This window comes from Carcharodon carcharias, chromosome 5 (assembly GCF_017639515.1).
Source record: "Carcharodon carcharias isolate sCarCar2 chromosome 5, sCarCar2.pri, whole genome shotgun sequence".
Lineage (NCBI taxonomy): Eukaryota > Metazoa > Chordata > Chondrichthyes > Lamniformes > Lamnidae > Carcharodon > Carcharodon carcharias.
Window position 1 is genome coordinate 107,094,642 of NC_054471.1, and position 26,400 is coordinate 107,121,041.

Sequence of the window (26,400 nt, forward strand, 5' to 3'; positions counted from 1 at the left end):
AGGGACGAGGCCATTCATCCTGTAGTGGCACTGGATGGCTATCCTCTTTTGCAGGGCATTAATGCTGACCACTGCTGCAGGGCATTGGTGCTGATCACTGCTGCCACCATCTCCTAAGCTGGATTGGTGGTGCAGCTGCCCAACCTGCAGTCAGAGCATTGGTAGAGGATATCACAGCATTTAAAAGGCGCTCAAGGGACACGTCATTGAAGTAGGGGGCTGCAGTCTTTTTGTTACTATTGGCATAGTAGTGAACAGGTAATGTGCGAAAACCTTTGAAGCTCCTAGGGGATTTGCTCTTCCCAATTACAGCCGATTTACATTTGTGTGTGCCAGCCGCATTGGCACAACCAAGGACTATCAACCTATCCTTAGCATCCTTAACATCTATTGGTACACTCTCCTCAGCCATTCCTTTTCGAGTCATGTTACCAGAACAGACTGGCTTTGTCAGCATTATATATTTGTTCAAACAATTTTTGCAGCCAGGTTGTGACGTATGGTGTTGGATCCCAATGTGTCAGGAGTAGGAGGGGTTCTATGTAGCCTGACAAATATGACTGCTGATACCTGGCTTATGAGAATTCTTCAGGGCATGGGTGTTATAATTAAGTTCATTTGACTGAATCCTCACACATTCTGCAGTGCTGCTTGGAATTACTTGTGTGCAATTTAGTAATGGTCATAAATCCTGGGGAAATGCATTGTCCAGCTTGCTCCGAATAATCTCTGAATGCATTGATCACAGAAGTAGATGAAGCTATTGACGATTCTCCATTACCTGGTGACATGTCAGTTGGCCAATAGTCTTTGTCAAGAACGCTCAATTGGTCGATCAGAGACGCATAACTGGATTAGGTTGCAGAAGCTGAACAAGAGACTTTCAATGACATGGTTATGAACATTCAATTTTCAAAATTACTAATGAGATTAGTAAGAAACTGAAGTTGATGTTGATAATCTTAACTGTTGCTCCCTAACGAGACAGTTCCAAACTTTCCCTGTGTGACTGCAACGTTGGCCTCGAGTTTTTGTGCCAGGTCATTCTTTCGGTCATGCAAAAAGCCTACTCTGCAAAGGATCAGTTTGTCTGCATACATGATTGTTGGAGTGCGTTTCTGCAAACACTTAAAGCATTGAGTTCATGCAACATGTCATACATCAGAGCTAAGTCTAAGAGAAAATATTGAGGAAATTCTCTTTAACAGAACCTCATGGGTTTCCCTGTCAGTCGCAGACCTTGTTTCATCTTTCACTGACAGTTCAAAATAATTGGAGCACACAGCCGACACTGTTCAAGATGAACTTACTACCCATCTAGTCTTTAAAATGCAGCCTATTTTGGAAATTTGCTGTTCTAAATCAGCAGCACATTCGACCAGTTACCTCTGATTGAGAGGTGATCTGTTACACACAGGCTATAATTTGTCCATAAATGAATGGAAACGGTACATGCCACTTCTGTCACTGAATCACCCATTGAAAATTCTAATCCAAGGTTCAGGCAATGTCAAATAATAATATGACATTGCTCCATAAGTCTGTGAGCTACAACTGATTTGGTGCCCAGCATAACACTTGCTCCATCACCAGTAAGCGCTACAAGATGCTGCTTCAGGTAGAGGTCTTCAAAATCATGTTTTGCAAGATATTGAAAAAGATGCTTAACTATTGTACCAGCTTTTTGATCTGGAAGTTCAATCGGATCATAAAACATGAAGGGTGGATCATTTTCACACTTCAGGTAAACTACTAGAGCAGTTTTGGTCCTTAGGCTTTTAGATTCATCAATAAGAATCAAAATTTTACCCTTGATTATTTTGTTATGCTGGCAAATTTTCTTCCTCATTTGGGTAGCTGTGTAGTCAATAATTTCCTAACCTAATTCCTGTGTCAACACCATTTTCACTTTGAAGTTCCAGCAAACCAAAGTGGTCAGAGTAAGGTCTATTGTTTTGAGTCACGCAGTATGCAGAGCAGAAAACTGCACAAGTCACCTTTAGATGAGATGCATTGAGGTTGTCACAATTTTTCTCAAGAATGTCTTCCTCTGCTTTTTCAGCAATTTGTTGCACAGTGATGTGAGCTATCGTGTTCTATAATTTATTTTCTGAGAGATTTTAAATATGCACTCTGGCTGGGTCCATTGTATGTCACTTGGTACAAACACCATTCATTCGAAAGTCTCAATCCCAAAACTGATAAGCTACTAATATTTGCACACAGGATATGTCCCAAGTGCTATTCATTTCTTCATTACCATTTTTAACTTGTGTGTGTGTGTGTGTATATAATATATATACACATATATAAATGAAAAGGGGGAAATTTGACATCATGTTCCATACCAGAAAGAAAAATTGGTATCCAATAATAGATGAGTAAATGGATGATTTATCACAGATAGTCTTTAATTTCTTTATTAAATAAATATATAGAAAGTTTAGAAATTGTGGAACAGTTCAGTTTCATCATTTAAAGTTCGCACAACAAAAATGGTTCTTCAATAACTTATTTTAAAATTCCCTTGGACCATTGTTATTTTATCCTCTTTCTCTTTTGTGGATACAAAGTATTCATTTAACAAGTATACATGTCTGTCATTGTTTATTTTCTTTCACACTCCCTTTTTGAACCTACTTTCCAAATATTCATTTCTTTTTTTCAATGTGAATACATATATAAATGTATATATTTTATATATATATATATATATATATATACATATATATAAAATTCTACCAGCCTGATGGATTTCTTTATTATTATGTTTGTGCAAATCATTTATTTTAGCACGGTGCCATCTTTCTCTTCAGTTTAATGATCCACATCCATCATGGCAGCGTTCCGCTGGGCCCATTTGTTTATACATAGACAGATTAGACTGCAATTATAATTGTATACAATTGTGTGATTCAAGATGCTTAGATTAAGGAATTCTGCAGATTAAAGGCACTGTTTATTCACAATGATTCTTGTCACCAGGACATCACATTTTTTGACTTTTGACATCACATTTTACACGGGGAATAAAAATTGATATCTAATAATGCTGACTAAATAGATGATTTATCACAAATAGTCTATTTAATTCTTTATTAAATTAGTTTACTGACAGTTTGAATATTGTGGATGCTATTCGGTTTCAGCTTTTAAAATTTACACACAATCATGAGCTGAAAATGCTTTGGTAGCTTCTTTTTGAATAGTCACAGAATCCTTGGATTAAGCAGGATAAAGGAATACAATTAGATTATCTGGTAATTGTTGGTAGTAATAAAAGGAAAGCTCAGCAATGTGAAACAATCAGTCCAGGTCATATGGCAATAAAACAATGGAGGCACTTTCAGATCACATGATCAAAGCAAAAGGTACAAAAGATCACAAGAGAAATGTTCAGTGATTAATTGCCCAGGGCTGGACTACACCTTTCCCAAAAATGGTGAAAAATATAGCACCGAATACATCAATAGCAGCAGCAATGTAGAATACAGTTCGCCACTGTGCAATTGTATGCTGTGGAGTAAAAAGGAAAAATAAAAATGAACACTAATTCTGATTTAGAGAAACATATGCACACCAACTATTAATATAAAATGTGCAGTCAAATTCACTTGTCATTAACAATGTCAGTATCAGAGAAGACACCATCATTTCCCTTGCATGCTAAATATATTATAAATTAATACTCTGCACAGCTTATGATTTCATTATTCATTATGTACAGAGGAAATCCTTCATTGAATAGTCTTGCATTCAATCAAATTAGAAACATATTTCTTTATGATAAATCATGATGTTTTGTTCAGGACACAGTTATACTTAATGCACAGATGTAGTTTTCTACATCACAGTAGATATTTCAATCTGGTTAATTATTTTGAGGGCATTTTCAAGACCATTTCAATAAACAGTACCAAACTCTAAAGCTACCTATGTGATATGTTCTCTGTAATAATAAGTATTTTTGCCTATCACTATGACATACAGGTCAAGACATAATATTTTACTGGTCCAGGGATTCCTTTGGAACAACCAAACACTGTTTCCAAACAAACAAATGCAGGCCAAAATAGTTTCCTTGATGAGAAAATTTGCAAGGTTTTTCACTTGGTAAGGATATATAGAAACGTATACTTACATTGTATGTCAAGGCTTTGGCAATAACGGGTCCTACTATTCCTGGGATAGTAGCAAATGTATTTGTGATTCCAAGTAAAATTCCTGCATACCTGGTAATGATTAAGCATTTAATTTAACTTCTATGATGAACTTTCACACAAAAATAACAAAAAAGTTAAACATTTCCAACTCTCCCCCCAAAATGTTATCAATAGTGTAATTGCTGATTGGGAGGCACAGACTCCAACACCAGTTTGGTTTAGCAGCTTAACCAACAGCAGACTGTGGACTGGGTGGTACTGTGCCAATGAATATTGGAGCACTAAATGCTATGTGCCTCATAGTGGGAGGAACAGAGCTTCAGTCAGCTTCCAATCCAAACCATGCTGAACAGTGGACAGCTAGATGAGGGCTACTTTAGCATCCTATAGAGAGATGAGAGAAGTTCAGAGAACTATAAATGTTTAAAAACACAGGCAGAGGCCAGTCAGACCATCATATCTATACCAAATTCTTTATTATAGCAATTATAATAAACTCTGCTGATCTGCCTCTTCCTCAAATATTTATCCAATTTTCCTTTAAAAACATGTAATGGTCTCTTCCTCAATCACTTCATGTGCCAAACCATTCCATGCTCCAACAACCCTCTAAAAAAATTCTCATCTTTCTCTTTATTCTATGACCAGAGGAAATCATATAATTATATAGAATAGTATAATACAAAAGGAGTCTGCGCAGGCACTTCCAAAGAGCAATCCAGTTGGTCCCAATCCCCACACTTTCCCACATCCCTGAACGTTTTTTCTTCTGGTTTTTAACCCAATTCCCTTTGAAAGGCTACTATTGAATCCGCTTCCACCATCATATTAGGCAATGCATTCCAAATCTTTATGCCGAGTTGCATGAATATGTATTTCTTCATGTTGCCTTTTTTTTGTCAATTACTTTAAATCAGTGCTCTCTGGTTTTTGATCCTTTAGCCAGAAAGATCTAAACCTTTTAAGATCTTAAATAGTTTATCAAATCTTCTGTGCTCTGACCCTTATTCACTCAACATCATTCACAGTTAGAAATAAAACTCATTAAATCTCTGCTTTCATTAAGTTATAGTATCTTAAGTCCTGCTGAAATCCATAAACAGGTACCAAAAGGACGTAAGAACTAGCAGGAGTAAGCCATTTGGGTCTATGAGCCTGCTCTGCCATTCAATAAAGTCATGGGTGATCTGATTATAGCCTTAATTCCACTTTTTTGCCTGCCTCCCATAACACCCAGCTCCTTGTAGATCAAAAATCTGTCTAACTCAGCATTGAATATATTCAATGAGCCAGCCACCATTGTTCTCTGGGATAGAGAAGTCCACAGACTAACTAAATTCTGAGAGAAGAAGTTCCTCCTCATCTCCAGCTTAAATGGGAGACCCCTTATTTTGAACTATGTCCCCTAGTTCTAGGCTTCCAAACAAGGGGAAACATCTTCTCACATCTATCTTATCAAGCCCCTTCAGAATTTTTTACGTTTCAGTATGATCACCTCTCATTCTTCTAAACGCCAATGAATATAGGTTCAACTTTTTGCTCAACCTTTCCTCATAAGACATCTCCTTCGTCCCAGGAATAAAACACTATGAGCTACCAATTGAGCCACGGCTGACATTGCAACAAGGAAACAGGGAGAATGCATAAAGAAGCTTGAAAATGAAAAAGTTCCAAAGTGTTAGTACTACTACATTGGCTCCTCAAGTTGAACTTTAAGTCAACTATTTTGAAAAGTTACCATGTGATCTATTTTTGGTCAGCCTCATACCAAGAGATTGGGAAATTATCTCTGCAATGGCTGTGAACTTGAAGTTGGATTGGCCGCTGCATCCATCTGTAATGGGCAGCATCAATGCTTGTGAACTATTCTCGTAACAATGCACATTTCCTCTCTGATATATAAAGGCAAGGCAGGTATCAGAGGCAACTGTGCTTTCCATCAATCACTCTTGAAATTTCAGAAGCTGTAAGGTTAGTGCTTCTGTTGAAAACTGGGAGGAAATTTTGAAATAGGTGGTAGATATCCAGACGCTGTATTGGAAGAAAAAGTACCAAATTATCGAGGACAATCTGAGCCTGAAGGCTGTAATTTGTGCTGTATCTTCCATATTAGGAGGATTACCGGTCAGGTTCTCTGCTCCTTGTGTGCAAATATGTACCTTCTTGGGTAATAACCAAAAGCCACACAGTCTGTATGAGGTAAAGTACTACAATCCATAAAGAGTGGACAAATTCCTGCTCTCACCCTATCCCGCCAAAATAGTACTTATTGCACAGCAAGAAATGAAGGAAATAACTATTGGACAGGAAGATGAGGCAGATCCAACTCAATAGGAGCAGCAAATTTATTTTGCTACTCAACAAATTTGAACATCCAGGTAATTGAAAATTAGTCTGATTTCATGTCAATACCAAGAAACTTGACATTACTTTTGTATTAAATGAAGCAGAATAAATAGGATTAAATGATTGAAAAGATACATTGATGTATGTAATTTATGTATTTACAAGTTATTGATTATTGCAGTTCAGAAAAATCTGCCAATGATCAAAGACAAAAGGAAATAAGAGGGAGGATGTCACCCAGGTCATTCTTCTCCACCTTAAGAGAGGAAGCAATTTATAAATGTCTTTTCACAAATTTCTTCATTGTAAAGGGGAGATTAAAGAAAAACACATGGAAAATTATTTTGCTTTTCAGCAGCAGAATAAAGAAACCACAGGTTAATAGTTTAGACTAATTCACTTACGATGGGGCAATGTCCAAATGATTAATATTGAATCCAGACATGCTAAAGCCTCCCAACGCAGAAGATATTGTTAAAAATAGCACAGCCATTATGTAGTTACAGCCTATATATCCAGTAACAACAAGGAAAATTGCAGGTCCGATCATACCTAAATCAAAACAAAGGTTATTACTGTAATTATTGAAAACAAGGAATTGTAACAATCCTTTTGCAGGTGCTAGGGTTGTTAGTGTACTCATTTAAGATTCTAGGTTACTTCTGGATAAGAAATTAACCAATGGGTTATGGTGGTAGGTGCCTTTAAGTACAGGTTTATAGCTCTCCATATATCTGGAGGTGAATTTGAAGACAATCAGTGGAGATATAAAGGTCAATGATCCAACTGTTGATTAACATCAATATGTAGCAGATACCAATTTGGACATAGTCCTTTAGAACTGTGCTGAGAAAGACAAGGTCATTTTGATCTTTATCTTGTGGCTTATAACGCACATAAACAAAAGTTGTCCTTCTTGTTTAGGACTCACAAAAGCAATAGAACTTCCTTCAAACCATGCTCCAGTAATAAGAGCCATAGCGATTTGACATAACTATTTGCCAAAGCCCTTGACATGAAAGTGTTGATTTAGTTACTGGTGATTAAACCCATTTGAATTTAGATGTCTGGATTGACAAGGTTGCTGGTGCAAGCTGAATTGCATAGATGGTTCCATCACACTGAAGGTGGATGGCCACTGTAAAGTTTATGATGAAACTGCACTTCGAAATGATGCAAGAAGGCATTACCTGGACTAAGTTTATATATTCTGTCCACTGAATCATTTTATTTCAAGTACCTCAATTAAATCTGTGATTCTCGAACTGAGGTCTGCATACACCTAGGGGCCTCTAGAGACTTTCCTATGGGTCTATGATTTATGAAAGTGCTTACTTAGCAGGGTTGGCCTTATGGGTACCAAGGCACCATGATCAAGAGTAGGTGAATGAGCTGTAGCTGTGGGAGCACAGTGCAGCTACCCTGTGTGCAGTGCTAAGCGGGCTGGCTCTCAGCTAGGAGAGGTGCATGGAGGAGTGCTGAGTGGCATAAGATCTCCAGGTAGACCTGTGGTTACCAAGAATGGTAGTGGACATCAGGCGAATTCAGCCTTGTACAAGATGATAGTTTTTGTTTGAAAAATATATTTAGTTGCTACATAATTAAACTCAGAGAAAGGATGCCAAAATACAAATTTGACCTGAGTGCCATTTCCCCCCACAATTTAGATGATGATTATTAATCCATTTGAAAAACGGTCCTTCAAACAAAAAATTTTGAGAATCATTGAATTAGATCATCCCTTAATCTTCTAAATTCAAGGGAACACAAGCCAAGATTACGCAAACCATCCTATAATTAAAACCTTTAAACTCATATTTCACACATCTATTTGCAACCATGTGATATCAATCATGCAAATTGTTATCCTAGAAGAGTATAAGCTCTAAATGCCACTAGACCTAAATGACCGTCCTTTTTCAATGGATCATCCCCACCTACTCAACATCTCCTTCCCCAAAATACAGCTAATTGTTGTAAACTAATTTACGTTGTCCATTTCAAAGGTTTCCCTTAATAATTTATTCCACGGCTTTATGAACTCTGGTAAAATTTCAGCTGACTTCCCTTCCTATTCCTAGTCAATTCTGGCCACAAAATTGATCAGATAGGGTCTGAGCAGTGACATATATAGCAACAATATAGGCTTTTTTGATTTATACTCAAACTCTGCTAATGCTTATTCACTCCTTATTTATTTTATTTAGAAAGAAAACGACAGCTAAACACTAGTTAATGGTCTCATTAATTTACACATACCAACCCCTGAAGCTCTTCCTGGATTACTGTCCCATTTAGCACAAGCTCCTCTATTTGGTTCCTTACTTCCAGAATCAAAGCTGCGTACTGAATTGCAACCCCACCCAGTGGCCAATCATCTCAAAGGTCCATCAAAATGTGTTCCACTGTTCATTTACGCTGTCTCCTATTTATGTATTGTGCACAAATTTGGAAATGCTGCCTATAATGTCCTATTTTAAGCCAATTATCAATCAAACACCATCCTTTGCTTCATTGTGCTGGCAATGTGGAATCTTTCAATAAACCCATCCATATGCCAATTGCATTTCTACTGCCTACAATGTCAGTGAAGTCCTTTTTAAAAAGACTCCAGCAGCTTAATAAATCTAATTTTAAACTTTTTTCCTTAATGTCATCTAGGGTTTTTGGAGTCCCAATTACTGTTATATTTTGCACTGTCAGCACTTTTTACATCAGTTTTTAAAAATAAATGTCTCAGGATTGTCTTCAGCCATAAAAAAATAATTTGAAACACCTTACCTATTATGGTGCACATTTTACGAACAGCAGATGTGGTAAAATTATGTTTTTTTATCAGGCAATCAGCAATCAACCCAGCAGTGATCATCACCATCCAACAGAAGAGATACGGTAGGGCAGATAAAAAGCCATTCTACATAAACAGAGCAATTAGCTATATTGCAGTACAAAATTCTGTAGCACATTAAACATGAGTATAAGAACATAACAAGAAGTAATGTTCATCCAAAGAATGAATTGCAGAATTTGCCCATAATGGACTTTACCCCAAACCTCAAGCAAAGGTCAAATTTCTATCAGGTAAAAATCTGTAATAGTAATTCAAATTGCACTGCTCACCTATAACAAGATGAAGGTACTACATAAATTGCTAATGCAGCAAAATATTCTGAGGCAATTCAACAGCATTGGTCAAAATTTGTCATCGAGCCATAGAAAGAGATGAGGACAGATGACTAAAGCTTGATCAAAGAGGTAGGTTTTAAGGAGCATGTGAAAGGAGGGGAGAGGTGAAGAGGATTGGGGAGGAAATTCCAGAGCTTAGGGCCTAAGCAGCTGAAAGCACTGTTGCCAATGGTGGAGGCAATTAAGATCAGGGATGCGAAAGAATTGGAGGAGCACAGAGATCTCAAAGGCTTGTAGGGCTAGAGGAGGATTGAGAAATTGAGGGAGGCAAGGCTATGAAAGAATTTGAAAACAAAGATGAGAATTTTAAACTTAAGGAGTTGCCAGACTAGGAGCCAGCTAGCACAAGGATATTGGATGAATAGAATCTGGTGCAAGTTAAGGTATAGGCAGCAGAGTTTTGGATGAGCACAAGGTTATGTCGGGATGTTGCTCAGCATGGTGCAAAAAAATCAGGTTGTATGAAGAATTATTTGGGTATTCACATAACATAGTTTTAAAGTGATTAATTAACAAAGCATCAATTACTTTAGATTTGGAATAACATTTGGGACCTCCCTTGAAGCTTACTGATTTAGCACTTGTATCCTGCAGTCCAATGATTAGTTAAGTTAAATAGCTTGCTTATATTTGCAAAGTGAGGTCAATCGCTTTTAGAGTCAGAGTCATGAAGTTTATTTTCCTCAAATGCCCATTCAATTTCATTTTGAAATCATTGATCATCTCCAGTTCCACCATCTTCATGGATAATAGTTCCAGGACATGATCACAAGTTCTTCCTCACATCTTCCCGTATCTCTTGTCCAAAACCTTAACTTTATGTTCCCTAGTTCTTGTACCATTAGCTAATGGGAATCGTTTTCCTTTGTTTACTTTACCTAAACCTGTACTGGTCTTGTACACCTCTATCAGATCGCTCCCCCAATCTCCTTTGCACCAAGGAGAACAACCTAACCTTGTAGCTAAATTGCCTCATCCTTGAAACCATTCTGTATAGCTCCTCTGGACCCTCTCGAGGACCCACACATCCTTCCTAAAGTGTGGTGACCAGAACTGGATGCAATGCTCTAGTTGAGGTCTATCCAGAGTTTTATAAAGGTTCAGCATAACTTCCCTACTTTTGTACTCAATACTCCTATTTATGATGCCCAAGATCCCATATGCTTTGCTAACCAATCTCTCAATTTGTCCTGCCACCTTCAAAGATCTATGTATTTGAACCCCCAGTTCCTGCATATTCTTTAGAGTTGTGCCATAAAGTTTATATTGCCCTTCCCTATTCCTTCTGCCAAAATTCTCTTAATTAAGATTAAATTCAACCTGCCACTTGTACCCATTCTGCTAGCTTAACCATGCCCTGTTGCAGTTGATCGGTATCCTCACTGTTTGCCACATCTTCAAGTTCATATATACACATACATACATATAAAAAGGCAGGACCTACAAGGGATAGAACAGAGTATTTTCTAAATGCAAGAAGCTAAAAACAGTGACGGTCCAAAGATATTTGGGGTCCATACATCAATCATTAGACACAGATCATTAAAATGTCATGGACAGCTACAGAAAATAACTTATAAAATGGCCAATGCAATGCTGAGATTTATAACTAAAAGGACTAGACTACAAAGGGGTAGACCTTATGCTCCAGCTATTTAAAGCCATGGTTAGACCACAGCTGGAGTACTGAGAGAAGTTCTAGGCACCTTAGCGAAGGCTATACTGGCCTTTGAGGCAGCTCAGCATAACTTTACCAGGATGATACCTCGACTCTAAGGGTTTAAGTACAAGGGCAGATTACACAAACTAGGGTTGTATTCTCCAGAATATACACCGATTAAGGGATGATTTGATCAACAATTAAGATATTAAGGGGAACAGATGGGAGAAACTATTTCCACTAGCTTGAGAGTCTAAGACTAGGGGCCATAGTCTAAAAATTAGAGACAGACTTATTAGGAGTGAAGTTAGGTAAAACGCACACAAAAGGTGGTCGAAGTTTGGAACTTTCTTCCACAAATGGCAATTGATGCTAGATCAATTAACCTTAAATCTGAGACTGACAAATTTTTTGCTAACTAAAGGTATTAAGGGTTATGGGGCAAGTATATAGAGTTAGGTCACAGATCAGCCATGATCTTATTGAATGGGGAAAACAGCTCCTGGAGTTAAATGAGGCTACTCATGTTCCGACGTTCCTGCTGTTTTTATAAACTGATTACCCTGGGAAATTACCCCCTTTCTAATATTTAAAGATGTTCTGCATTGACATCTTAAATGTGGACTAGATCTCTTTGGCAGCCTTCCATCTCATAACACAATGGTTTGCGCCTTGGTGGTCAACTGTGTTAAACAATGCCTAGTGTGGCTCAGAGGTACCACTCTAGCATGGCAGTCTCTGCCCCATTTGTTGCAGATGAAGATATTGGGCTGCAAAGGCGCAGGATTCACTGGCCTCTGTTTTCTCTTCTTGGCCAACTAGATACCAGGCAGGTAAATAGACCACAGGGTATTTCAGGTCCACTTACAAAAGTGATTGATAACACTAAAGAGCATAGCTAGTGCAAAACCTGAAAAATTATGACCGGGAATAACACTGGAAGCTTATAATTTTGGACTAAATTGGTATTGGAATTCAATAAACATGAACTTCATTACTGGTAATAAAATGAGTAGTGATGGATCAGTTTTACTGACAGCATGGTGTAAAAATCATTTAACAAAACCAATATCTTATATATATTGTAACTTTACTCAAAGCACAACATAACTTAAAAACGACCAGGGTAGAAGATAATTTTGTTACACTATTGTTTCATTGTTTGCTCCAAATTTAGCAAAAACACTGATCAGGCTGCATTAAGCTGTTCAGGACTTACCTCTTTAATGTCGAATTGTAGAATTTCTTCCATGTATGTTGGCAGCAGTGTTAATAATGTGTAAAAAGTCCAGTTGTAGCAAAAATGAGGAACAATTATAGCCCAGAGCGGCAAAGATTTCCATAGAGATCCCCAGGGCACATAATTCTTGAAAGAATGCTATATAAATAAAACAAAAGAGAAGTTATTAAAATTGAAGGAGAAAACAACCTAAATGCTATTTAAATGCATGTAGTAACATTGCAACTCGGAGTGCTACGACTATCTAGAACTGAACATTATTCTTGACTATTTCTTTAGCCTTTCTACTAAGTAAGATTTAATTTTAAGTTTAGACAGTACTGGTGTTTTATTTTAAATCTTGCTTTGTGTTTTAATATAGGAATAAAAAAACAGCTCTTTAAGAACAGTTGAATAGAAATAATTTTCCCCACTTCATGATAAGCACGAGTCTTAGTTCAGTCCTACCAAGATTGTTTAACTACTAATTCATGACAATCTTTGGTCTGTCTCTTTAGTGTTGGGATCAATATCTGCAGAACTCTTTCCAAAGGAAGGAATACACCATCAGCCATATTGTAGAGGCAGCTTAACCAGAAATGTAATTCACACACCCTGAAAAATTGCCCAGATATACCCTGTCAACAAAAAGCCAATCAAGTCCAACCTAGCCAATTACCATCATATCAGCCTATTCCCAACAGAGATGAAAGGAGTTGTCTACAGTGCTATCAGGCAGCATTCGCTCACCAATAACCTGCTCACTGATGTTAAGTTTAGGCTCTGCTAAGACCACTCATCTCCAGACCGTATTGCAAAATGAGCTGAATTCCACAGCCACCACTTTTGACATTAAGCCCAACACAAAGAAAGATGATTGTGGAGGCTAATAATCTCAGGCCCAAGACATCAATGCAGGAGCTTCTCCTCATCATCATCCTAACAATCTTTAGCTGCTTAGTCCAAGATCTTCCCTCCGTCATAAGGTCAGAAGCGGGCTTGTTCACTGATGATTTGCAATGTTCAGTTCCATTCACAATTCCTCAGATAATGAAGCAATCCATGCCTGCATGCAGCAAAGCCTGGACAACATCCAGGTTCGGGCTGATGTGGCAAGTAACATTTGTGCCAGATAAGTGCCAAGTAATGACCATTTCCAACAAGAGTGTCTACCATCTCCCTTTGACATTGAATGGCATTAACCATCACTCCTCATCCCTTTTAACTTATCTGCAGTCTTTGACATGGCTGATCACACTGACCTCCTCCAACAACTCTTCACTGGCATCCAGTTGGGAATCTCTCTCCCCAGTTCCACTCTTACCAATCTAATCATTGCCATGGTATCACTTGCAATGGCTTCTCTTCCCAGTCCTCCAGCCATTACCTCTGGTGTCCCTCAAGGATCTATCCATTGCTCTCTCCTATTCCGTACTTACATGCTGCCCTTGGCAACGTCATCCAAAAGCACAGCATTAGTTTTTGCATCTGCCACCTCAAACATCCACTTCTTCCAGCACTGGTGCACCAAGGCTGCAGTATGTACTATCAACATGCTGCTGCAGCAACTCGCCAAGAATTCTTTGATAAGACATCCCAAACCTGTGACCTCCACCACCTGAGAAGGGTAACAGGTGCATGGGAACATCGCCATCATCAACTTCTGCTCCAAGCCACATGTCATTTCAACTTCGGGCATTTACCCTTCATTGCTGCTGGATCAAAATCCTGGAACTCCCTAATGTACTTTGGGAGTTCCTTCAACACATGCAGCAGCTCAAGAAAGCAGCTCAAGGGAAACTAGGGAGATGTGTGTTTGTTGCTGTGTATATTAATTACAAACATAGAATATGTAATCAAACAGGATAATGGAGTGTTTTGTCTGGAATTCAGAAGTGAGGAATTAATGTTTCAGTTGTACAGAGCCTTAGTTAGACCCCATCAGAAGTACTACATTAAATTCTGGGCATCACAATTCAGGGAAGATCTACTGACCTTACAGGGGTTACAGCACCAATTCATCAGAACTATACTAGGACTTAGAGTGTTAAATTATAAAACAGGTTGGAATAGCTTGGTTTGGATTATTTTGAATTAAAAGACTGAGGACTGATTGAATTGAAATGATTGAATGATTTGATAGGTAGATACAGAAACTGTTTCCTCTGTTGGAAGAATCCAAAACAATAGGACACAACATTAAAGTTAGAGCTAGACCATTTAGAGGTGATTGTCAGGAAGCACTTCTCACAAAGGATGGTGGGAATTTCCCTCCAAAAGGTCTGTGGATGTTGGATCAATTGAAACTTAAAGATGAGAAACGATAGATTTTTGTTCGGTAAAGGTATCAAGGGGTATAGAACAAAGGCAGGTCAATACAGTTCAGGTAAAGGTCAGCCAAGATCTGACTGAATGGTGTAACAGGCATGAAGGACCAGGTTGTCTACTCCTGTTCCAATGTTTCTATATACTCAAAAAGGTAGACTGTATTGTCTTTGTAAGCTTTAACAGTAGAACTAAATTATTTTCCTATTCTGGTAGGTGCAGAAAACACTAAGCTGCTGACAAAGAATTTAGTGATTTGATAGCTCCAAGGTATAGTATTTGAACCATATGCTCAGCTTGAGTCAACTATTCCAAATGACAGGGCATGTCCTACCTGGCCACGAAGTGAAGAGATGATATATTCTCGCTCAGCATTAGATATAGTTGTGTGGGTTTCTGGTGTGTCACTAGCCAACAAGAACCATAACAGACACCATGCCACTCCAAATGCACCTTATGAAAAAAAGCTATTAAAATGTCAAACAGTAGGGGACCTATGCACCAAAACAATCTGTTAATATATTAAAAATTTTACACACCTGTGCGTACCAATTTGTAACTTCTTCCACCATATTCACAGTTATAATATAAATTGCTAATGGCTGGATTTTGCAGTGGTAATGAGAGTGAAATTATTAGCATTCTTCATCATTACTCCACTAAAACTGACAGCAACTTCAGGAGTCCACAAAAATGCAGAATAATATGGAAATCCAGAAGTTGCTGCCAGTTATTCTACCCTTCTCCAGAGGGTACCTGTTGAGGCATCCCCAGACTGAAAGCAATGAAAAACCTTGTGAGATGATGAGAATTTCAACAAGTAGACTGTATGTCTTACTATGAAAACCCTTAGGAAAAAGTGGCACCTTGTTAAATAAGGTGTAATTGAATTTGTAAACAACATTCTAACTTTGTAACAACTCCTAAACACCCTCACTGGTCCTGAAAAGCCAATTTAAGATTAGTGAAATGTCAACTTTCTCCATTATAATGATAAATCTCAAATTAAAAAAAAACATATTTAAAAAAATTTTACTCTTTATTTTAGCTTCAATCTTAATTCAATCAGTCATGATCCAAGGCAAACTCACCTGCCGTAAGTGTTTGCAGCTCGAGGAGCTTTGGCTCAGAGTCACTGAGATGGAGGCTGAGCTGCAGACACTGCGACACATCAGGAAGGGGGAAGATTACCTGGATGCTTTGTACCAGGAGGCAGTCACAACACTTAGGATAGCGTCTTCTGATTTGGTCAGGGACAGGAGGATGCGACAGTGAATGAGGCAGGTCAGAAAGGTATGGGGGATTTTAATCTGCATAGAGACTGGGAAAGTCAGATGGGCAACAGTAGCCTAGATGAGGAATTCATAGAATATTTTCTGGATAGTTTCTTAGAACACATTCTGACATCAACCGGAGAGTCGGCTATACTGGACCTGGTATTGTGCAACAAGGCAACGAGACAGGATTAATTAATGACCTCATAGTGAAGGAGTCCTTAAGTAGCAGCGATCATAATATGACAGAATCGTACATTCAGTTTGAGGGAGGGAAGAGGGGCCCCAACACTAGTATTTTAAACTTAAATAAGGGCTATTATGAGGACATGAAAGCACAGCTAGCTAAAGTGAACTGGCAAATTAGGTTAACGGCTAGGTCAATAGAGATGCAGTGGCAGACAGTTAAGGGGATATTTCAGAATACACAGAATAGATACATTCCAACATGAAAGAAAAATTCCAAGGGAAGGACCCACTAGCCATGGTTAATTTTTTAAAAATTAAAGATAGTATTAAACTTGTGTGTTTTTAAAGTAATACAAGCAGGGACACTGAACAAAAGATGGCTGATAATGCAAAGTGATCGATTTCTGGAAAATTACTATGTGGATTATACTGACAGACCTGTCCCAAGAGAACATGGAATGTCGCACCTAAAAAGGTGTCATGGCCTTCTTCAAGCAGTAACACTTGAAAGGGAGATAAGAAAGATGCAAAAGACTGACCTTTAATCTCTTGTGGTTGCAGAGACAAAAGACTGATTTGCACTTCTCAGCAGTCACCCAAAAATCCTGTTTATATCTCAGGATATATGTAAATATTTCTGATATGAATGGAAGATGACTATTTCCTCTCCCGGAATACACAAAAAAAGGGTTAAAAATTCACTGCAGAACAGTGCAGTGTGCGCTCGTGTGCTGTGAGTGGCGCAGCACAAGACCACCAACTAGTCACCCCTGCAGTTGCAGGCTAAGTCTCTTTCTCTCTGTTGCTGGAGGCAAGGCTCAGCAGAAGCCACAATCAAAAAGGAAATAGGACAGCCTCTTCAGCAATGCTGCAGAACCAAGTGTCTCCAAACCAACTGTGAAATTACCAAAGTCAGCTCTACTGGAATCACCCAACTTAAGGCTGCAATGTACCGCCATTTACGCCTCACAGACAAGCCAAAGACTGATTCATATTTTTTTAAGCTGTAAATTAGACTCTTATGTTCTCATTTCTGATCTGTGTGTATGTGTGATGCGTTTAGATTATTTTTTCTCGGGTTTTTAGTAACTAATAAACGTACTCTTTCTTTGACTCAAGAAGCTTAGTTAAGTTGGCCCCTTCTAAAAAATAAATACCTTTGGACTAGAAAAAGGTATCCACAGGGGAAGGGATCTCTTTTAAATTAACCTTGTTGCGACCAACTGAGTGTGTTGAATAAAGAAGGGGAGCCAGCTCATTCCTCCTCATCCAGGAGGATTGCAAAATTGAGGTCCCATTTGCACAGTTAACAAATTGGGGGGGCCTCGCCTATAACACAGGCCAGAAGATAGACAGAATTTAAGAAACAGCAACGAATGACCAAAAAATTGATAAGGAAGTAAAAATTACAGTACAAGAGAAAGCTAGCTAGAAATATAAAGACAGATAGTAAGAGTTTCTATGCATATTTAAAAAAAAGTGTTAACACAAAGTGAGCAATGGTCCTCCAGAAAGTGAGTCTGGGGAAATTAATGGAAAATATGGAGTTGACAGATGAATTGAACCAGTATTTTTCATCGATCTTCACTATAGAGGATATATGTAACATCCCAGAAATAGCTGTAAATCAGGAAATGGGAGGGAGGAGCTTGGGAAAAGTACAATCGTCAGGGAAGAGGTACTGAGCAAATTGCTGGAGCTGCAGGCTGACAAGTCCCCGTGTCCTGATGAACTTCATCCTAGGGTTTTAAAAGAAGTGGCTAATGAGATAGTTGATGTGTTGATTTTAATTTTCCAAAATTCCTTAGATTCAGGGAAGGTTCCATTCAATTGGCAAATAGCAAAAGTGACTCCTTTATTTAAAAAGGGAGGGAGACAGAAAGCAGGAAACTGCAAGCCAGTTAGCTTAACATCTGTCATAGGAAAAATATTAGAAACTGTTATTAAAGTTGTTATAGTAGGGCACATGGAAAAATTCAGGGTAATCAGGCAGAGTCACATGGCTTTGTGCAAGAGAAATCATGTTTAACCAAATTATTGGAGATCTTTGAAGAAGTAATATATGCTGTGGATAAAGGGGAACCAAAGATTTCCAGAAGGCATTTGATAAGGTGTGCATCAAAGGTTATTGCAAAAAATAAAAGCTCATGGTGTAAGGGATAACATATTGGCATTGATAGAATATTGGCTAGCTAACAGAAAGCCGAGAGTAGGCATAAATAGTTTTTTTTCTGGTTGGCAAGATGTAACAAGTGGTATGCCACAGGGATCAGTGCTGGGACCTCAACTTTTTACAGTTTATATAAATGACTTGGATGAAGGGACCAAAGGAATGGTTGCTAAATTTGCTGATGACACAAAGATAGGTAGGATAATAAGATATGAAGAGGACACAAAAAGGCTACAAAGGGATATATGTAGGTTAAGTGAGTAGACAAAGACCTGGCAAATGGAGTATAATGTGGGAAATTGTGAAATCGTCCATTTTGGCAGAAAATATTATCTAAATGGTGAGAGGTTGTAGAGCTCTGAGATATAGAGGGATCTGGATGTCCCAGTGCATGAATCGCAAAAGACTAGTATGCAGGTACAGCAAGTAATTAGGAAGGCTAATAGAATGTTATCATTTATTGAGGGGAATTGATTACAAAAGTAGGGAGGTTACACTTCAGTTATACACGGCATTGGTGAGACTATATCTGGAGTACTGTGTCCAGTATTGGTCTCCTTACTTAAGGAAGGATATAAATGCATTGGAAGCAGTTCAAAGAAGGTTTACTAAACTAATACCTGAATTGGGCAGGTTGTCATATGAAGAAAGGTTGGACAGGCTAGGCTGGTATCTGCTGGAGTTCAGAAGAGTAAGAGGCAACTTGATTGAAATATATAAGGGTCTTGACAAGGTTGATATGGATGTTTCCTCTTGTGGGAAAATCTAGTACTAGGGGTCACTGTTTAAAAATAAGGGGTTGCCCATTTAGGACAGAGATATGGAGAAATTTTTTGTATCAGAGGGTTGAGAGTCTTTGGAACTCGCTTCCTCAAAAGGCAGTGGAAGCAAAATCGGAATATTTTTAAGGCAGAGGTATTCTGCTTACCAAGGGGTGAAAGGTTATTGAGATAGGCGAGAATGTGGAGTTGAGATTACAATCAGATCAGCTATGATCTTATTGAGTGGCGGAGCAGGCTCCAAGGGCTGAGTGGCCTACTCCTGCACCTAATTACCATAGCCATTGCTGTACTGCAGGTAGCTATTAATTAATTTTAACTGGTAGTATGCATTAGAAACCATGCTATTTCATTTAAGCAATTATTTTAAAAATGTTAAGTGAATTATAAAAGTTAAAGTTTAGAAAGAGAAAATGAAAAATATATACATAATCATGTCCCAAGAACCTTTTCATTGGTGTTACACAAAGAAAAAAAACCCAGCAATTATTTGTCTTCTGACATTAAGGCTTAATTTTTTGCTTAATGTTCTAAGAGAGAGTGATGTAATTAGACTGAAGATATAAATAAAGCTGCAGAATTATATGCTCTATAACAAAACTTTTTACTCATGGCCTTTTTCCTATCTGAAGGACAGCTCATAATTTTAACTACAATTACTACAAACAAAGCATTTTGCAGTATATTCAAAAAATGCATGTAGATGGTTTATAATTAGACTATTATAAAATCTTACCAAATATGTAGAATACATATGACCAATCCAAGTAATAGCAAATTATTCCAGACAATGGGAGGGAAACAACTGTTCCAAATTGAGCACCTAGAAAGTAATAAGACTCAAGATTTAGAAAACATTCCACTACATGACAAGTATTCAGGGTGGTACCAGCTAAATTAAAATTAGTATTCAATTTCAATAGTTTGTATAAACAGTCTACTAAGATTTACATAATGTTCAATCAACCCTACAGGTCTTATTTTCACTTTACATAAACTGAACAGAACATTTCGCACTACAAAAAATTAAAACTCTTGAATGTCATCACAGAACAAATACTGGCACAAAGAGGCTAAAACCAGAAACATATAATTACATTTTCATTTAGAAACATGTGCTACTTTTTGGAGTGAATCTAATGCTGTGGTTCAGGTAAGGAATGTTGCTAGGTCTTAGAACTGACAGGGCATAAACTAAACAGGAACATCTGAGGCAACTAAAAAATTTCATTATCAGGATCCCTTAGCAAATACAAGCCATTACAAAAAACACATGATCAATGATTTTATGTTTTGTGATTTTCTTATTTTGTTTAAACACTAAATGTCTATATGATCAGGATACTTGTTTAAAAGAAATGGTAGTACACCAGATACATGAGCTGAATATGCAATCGATACGGACCCCATTTTTTGAACAATTTCATTATTACTAATGTTAATTCTGCTCCCTCAGTGTCACCTTCAGCAAGTTAATAACAGAGAACTGCACAATTTGTTTTTATTAGAAGTAACTCACCTGCGTAAGACAAACTGACGAGTGTGCTCCGTTCTAGAGGTGGAGCCCATTTAGCCCACATTGCATGCATGGCAGGGAAGGTCACACCCTGTTACATAATCACAGTAGACACAAGAAAAAGTTCAACCTTTTAAATTAACTGAGAGCCAAATTGGGAAGAATAAATCCATTGGTTTAAACTCTACTCATTTGCCACTAATTCCATCCATGTCATTGGCCAATCCAGGCTCTACTATACTGACCAAAACTTTGCCACTCTATTTGAGCTACTGACCCAATATCATCCCCATCACCAAGGCAGCCCACTTCCACCTCCATAATATTACTCATTTCCATTCCTCCCTCAGCCCAGCTTTGTGATGCCTTTGTTACCTCCAGCCTCAACTGTACCAATGCTTTCCCTGCCACTCTTGATCTCTATAACCTTCCAAAGCAATCCAAGAACTCTGCTTTGCTTGAACTCTGGCCTCTTGTGCATCTCCTACCCCAGAATTAGCAGTTGTACTTTCAGCTGTCTAGTCCTTAAACTCTGTAATTCCCTCCCTAAATCTCTGTGCCTCTCCCTCAACATCTACAAGCTCTGTCTCGTTCTTTGGCTTGGTGTCAAATTTTGTTTGAATGCAGTCCAGTGAAGCATCTTGGAATGTTTTGCTACTTTTATTATGTAAATGTGAACTGTTGCAATGAAAGATCATCAACCCGAAACCTCAACTCTGTTTCTCTCTCCACAGGTGATGCCAGGCCTGCTGAGTATTTCTAGCATTTTCTGTTTTTATTCTAGAAATCAATGGAATTTAAAAAAAAACGATGCATATTTACACATATACTGATCAATAATAATTTATTAGGAATGAAGAAAGTGAATCCAAAATATCACTTATTTATAAAATGAATTCTACATTGTAGCAATATTTCTATTGGCTAAGGTTGAGAATACCCCAAAACATTTAGATTAGAGAAACCTTTTTTAAATTATGGCTGATCAAAGCTCTAATTATTTCACAACATTTATAGTGGTGGTGTAGTGGTATTGTCACTGGACTGGTAATCCAGAGACTCGGGGTAATGGTCTGGGGACCCACAGCAGATGGTGGAATTTGAGTTCAGTAAAAATCTAAAATTAAAAGTCTAATGTCATCATCTTGTTAATATCCATTGTCAATTGTTGTAAAAACCCATCTGGTTCACGAATGTCCTTTAGGGAAGGAAACCTGCTGTCCTTACCTGGTCTGGCCTACATGTGATTCCAGACCCACAGCAATGTGGTTGACTCTTAAATGCCCTCTGAACAAGGGCAATTAGGGATGGGCAATAAATGCTGGCCTAGCCAGCAATCCTACGAACACATAAAAAATATGAAAATGTATCTAAACAGCAAATGAACTTTAAAATCCAGGGTTTTGACAGAACTGACAAAAGTCATCTCTTTCTCTAACCACAGGTGCTGCCTGACCTGCTGAGTTCTTTAGCATTTTCTGTTTTTTATTTCAGATTTTCAGCATCACAGTATTTTCCTTTTCGAGGTGGAGAGTAGTGAGACGGTAATCAGGTAAACCCAAAAGTCATAGCAGTAAGTATTCAAATAATTATCATTCAGAAGGATGTATTTCCCTTGAAGATCCTACATCTATAAACTTTGTCTCCTACTCCACAAATATTTTAGGTCAATATGACCTTTTTACCTGAGTCATATTTAATCTGGGCCACAGTAGGTGCATGAGGAATTAGAAATTCTGAAGTGATCTGGTCCCAACTTAATAACTAAAGAAAATTCAAAACAATTCACCATTTTTAAAAGATCCATATTGTTTCCTAACAAAATTATAATTAATGCCAATTTGACTCAGTATCTTCCCTCCCAATGGAGATGCTATATTTTCTAGGAATCAGAGAAGCCAAATCAGTCAAAAATCAATGAAAAATTGTTTTTATATAACAAATGCCACACACATTTGAATGTTTCAATTATGTAAAACGCTTAAACATATGAAACAAAAACGTGAGAACATACCTCTCCCAGCCCTTCAATAACCCTCAGTACAATTATGCAATAAGCACTCAATGATGCTGCTGGTGGAGTCAACAGTGTTAAACATGAAGTGCCCAGTATACCAAAGCCAAGTAACAGCTTCCCTCCAAATCGACCTGCCAGATATCCACCAGGAATCTGAGTAACGATGTAACCAAAGAAGAAAGCACTAAGTATCCATCCTTGTATATCCGAATCCCAGTTATATACCTTGCCCTGTTAGAGACAATTTGAAAAAAATATAGTAAAATAAGACTTTATCTTTTCAGAACTGAGCTTATTCATGTTTAAAGTATAGATAACATAATTGACCTCAGGATTTTTCTAAGTGCTCAATTTGCAAAACATTTGAACTTCCACAAATGGGTAATAAACAAAGAAGTTCAACATCTTTTTAATATACCAATATATCATTCAGAAGGAATATTTCCACCATCCACTGTGCATAAAATATGTGTATTTCTGTGCAACTTTTTGCTCTTAGGATGTGGGTTACACTGGCAAAGGTAGGTACATTTATTATCAACCCTAGTTGCTTTGAGAAGGTGAAGGTGGACTTTCTTGAACCTCTGCAGTCCTTGTGCTGACGGTGCCATCATGTGGTTGGCCAGGGAATTCCAGGATATTGACCCAGCGATAATGAAGGAAAAACATTAATGTTCCCTTTTCAGCATACTGTGCAAATTATGAGAGGAACTTTGTACTCCTGTAACATTGCTGATTTTGCTCTTCTTAGTGGTAGAGGTCACAGGGGACGGAGGTGCTGTTTGGAGAAAGCCAATTTTGATTGGCTGTTAGGTCCCGAGTTTCTGAGTAATTCTGGTGAGTTTGAAACCAGTACTGCAAAGACGTTCTGAAGCATATTGTCATAGTGACTAGAAGTCAGTGTACTGGAGGAGTAGAGCAATGCAAGCTTTAAAATGCAAGCTTCAGGGTGCTTGCTTTGTATTGTATTGGAAATATTGCACATATGATCAATGGAATATGCTTCAAATTTATAAAAGTAGCCTCAAGGCAGCATAACTATTGAGATTTGACAAGATGATATAGAATTCATCTTGAAAGATGCTTTTGCAATGAATTAGTCTCATGGCTGAGTACAGTATCTTGCTATGGCTGAGAAATTCCTGATTTGGAATGCAGTGCCTTTGATTTCTCCCAATAGGAAGCAAAAGGAGTGTTGTTCTAACTTGTATTACTATTGCAGTCAAAGTAATTTTGATATTGACATCCTTACTGAAGTTCTTAAATTATCCAAATTAATATTTAAGTACATTATACTTCGAAATCTAGCTGCAGTAAGCAAAGCCATCCTGCCTGCATGATACAAATCTTAGGTGTGCTCTGAAATATGAATCTAAATAGCAAGAAAACACTCCTCTAAGGGTGTCAGCGCCAAAACTATTTTGATCACCAAAGTATCTTAAAATAAGTTGAGTCTAGTGCTTCCAAATGGGAGACTATGACACTGCTCCTCTCCAAACTCGTATGGAATTTTTTGAATTTCCTCGAAGTTTCGCTACTCACCCTCTCCATTTCTGAAGGTGAATGAACTGTATTAAGTTTCTTTATTCTTTCATGGGATGTGGACGTCGCTGGCAAGCCTATATTTGTTGCCCATCTCTAACTGCCCTCGAGAAGATGGTGGTGAAACTGAATGGCTTGCTAAGCTATTTCAGAGGGCAGTTAAGAGTCAATTACATTGCTGTTATCCAAAAGGTTATGTGCAAAAAACTATCACTGGAAGTATTTCTGCTTTGAAAGTTTGATGTGCTGAGCTGGAGCAGCAGCAGCCACTCAAGTTTCCATACTGCTATTTCAGTTTTTTGCTGTTAGTAGATTGTCATATACTCCACCTCCTTTACGTTGCAATAAACACTTGCTACTTCCATTTCAAACAGACGAATGCTTTGAGATCCAACAAGATTTCTTGCGGGCCCGAGCTCAGAACATTTGGACCTTGCCCTGCAATATAATGCCCGAAGATTTAACGTCCAGCTTTATGGAGAACAGCTATAGAAAATTATAGAAGCCCTTCCTCTGTGTATTCCAACTCTAGTGTAAAGTTCCAATAGCAACTTCCAGTGTTCCAACTCTGTTCACTGGCTTCTCCATCACATCTTCCTACCCTCGGAGCCATACAGTGCAAGCATGATGATCATCAGGGTGTCGGTGCCAAATTGTCAAAGCTGCATAACCACTAACAAAGCGCTCAAATTCTTGTCACTGTTTGTCATGCATTTCAAATAATCCAAGTTGACAGCTCTCTTTAAGATTATGGCCTGCTGTCTTTTTGACCAGGGCATGAACCTTAGAGGCCTGTTAATCCAGTTCTGCTAATACTGTATTTATGCTTCAGTGCTGCTGCAGAATATACCCCATCTGAATCACGAGTGCTGTTTTATGAAGCACTAGTTCTCTCGTACTATGGACTTGACTCAAGAGATAGCTTTGTTGTGTGTCTAGATACAAAGCACTAATAGTGGAAATTGTTAATAGCTGCCCAACCCAGCAGTCAAACAGGTATATTTCCTTTAAAGCATAAGTAGTGACTTTTGAGCAACTGTACACATGCAGTCATTTGCAGTCATGCTAATGTTTTGCATTCTGTCCCAAAATATGACTCAAGAAAATTCAGAGCACTAGCATCTTAAATAGATTGCAGAAGTGACCAAGAATACCAAGTTAATGATACAGCAGCCATGGGCATCTACACTGTGGCACCAGATTGGAGAAGCAACAGCAGCTCATGGAATAATATTACCATACAAATTGTGAAATATTAGATATACAAAAATATGTTAGTTAAACACACATTGTAAAAATTTCTGTGCTAAAAGATTTGGTAATCTTTAACTTTTACTAACGTACATTGGTGAGTATTTCATCTGGACATACAAGCTAGAGATACTAAATGTTATCTTACCCTTTTCACATACTTTTGTTGAGTAGAATTGGAATGTGGTGGACATGCCTCAACACTCCCGTTCTTGGGTAAAGTTGCATTATCATCTAACATCTCGACCATTGCCACACTGAGGTTCACACGCAGTGCATACACAACAAAAAATCCCCAGAAGGCCAAAATTGCCAGGTTGCATCGAGAAGAACAGCATGTCGATACTGGAGAGAGTATTGAGAACAGATGTTTTGAAGAATATATGTTATAAACCTTACATCACATGCCATCTCAAATTTAATGAACAAGCTAGAGACTTAGGTGGAAATTTGAAACAGTGGCATCTTTTGGTAAAACCAGCAATGTTTTTGTACAAATTAATCAGTGGACTTTCCAATTTTTTCTATTTCATCGGTTAATCTTTTAAAATCTATTTTTTTCTGGATTCTTTCCTAGCCCCTTCAGTTAAGGCCACACTGACCCCTTTGATCTCAACCTATCCCCCTTAAGGACAAAAAACAGACATGACAGTAAAACCCATCTCAATAGTAACACTTATGAACTAAAATCAGCAAACCCAGATCGAGACAAAAACAGAATTACCTGGAAAAACTCAGCAGGTCTGGCAGCATCGGCGGAGAA

The 26,400-nt window shown here is 38.0% G+C and overlaps 1 protein-coding gene across 3 annotated transcripts in view; it reads right to left on the reverse strand.

Moving 5' to 3' along the window:
- Positions 1 to 2,937: 2,937 nt before the first annotated feature.
- slc17a5 (solute carrier family 17 member 5) overlaps positions 2,938 to 26,400 on the reverse strand; it is a 28,564-nt gene continuing 5,101 nt past the window's right edge. For all 3 annotated transcript variants that reach the window (XM_041188362.1, XM_041188363.1, XM_041188365.1), the window contains 10 exons: positions 25,786 to 25,982; positions 22,842 to 23,075; positions 20,831 to 20,918; positions 20,048 to 20,134; positions 15,234 to 15,352; positions 12,575 to 12,733; positions 9,291 to 9,423; positions 6,914 to 7,061; positions 4,142 to 4,232; positions 2,938 to 3,516 (listed from right to left, as the gene is read on the reverse strand). In XM_041188362.1, the coding sequence (XP_041044296.1) occupies positions 3,397 to 3,516; positions 4,142 to 4,232; positions 6,914 to 7,061; positions 9,291 to 9,423; positions 12,575 to 12,733; positions 15,234 to 15,352; positions 20,048 to 20,134; positions 20,831 to 20,918; positions 22,842 to 23,075; positions 25,786 to 25,982 (1,376 nt within the window). In that variant the 3' untranslated portion in view covers positions 2,938 to 3,396. The remainder of the gene's footprint in view (positions 3,517 to 4,141; positions 4,233 to 6,913; positions 7,062 to 9,290; positions 9,424 to 12,574; positions 12,734 to 15,233; positions 15,353 to 20,047; positions 20,135 to 20,830; positions 20,919 to 22,841; positions 23,076 to 25,785; positions 25,983 to 26,400) is intronic.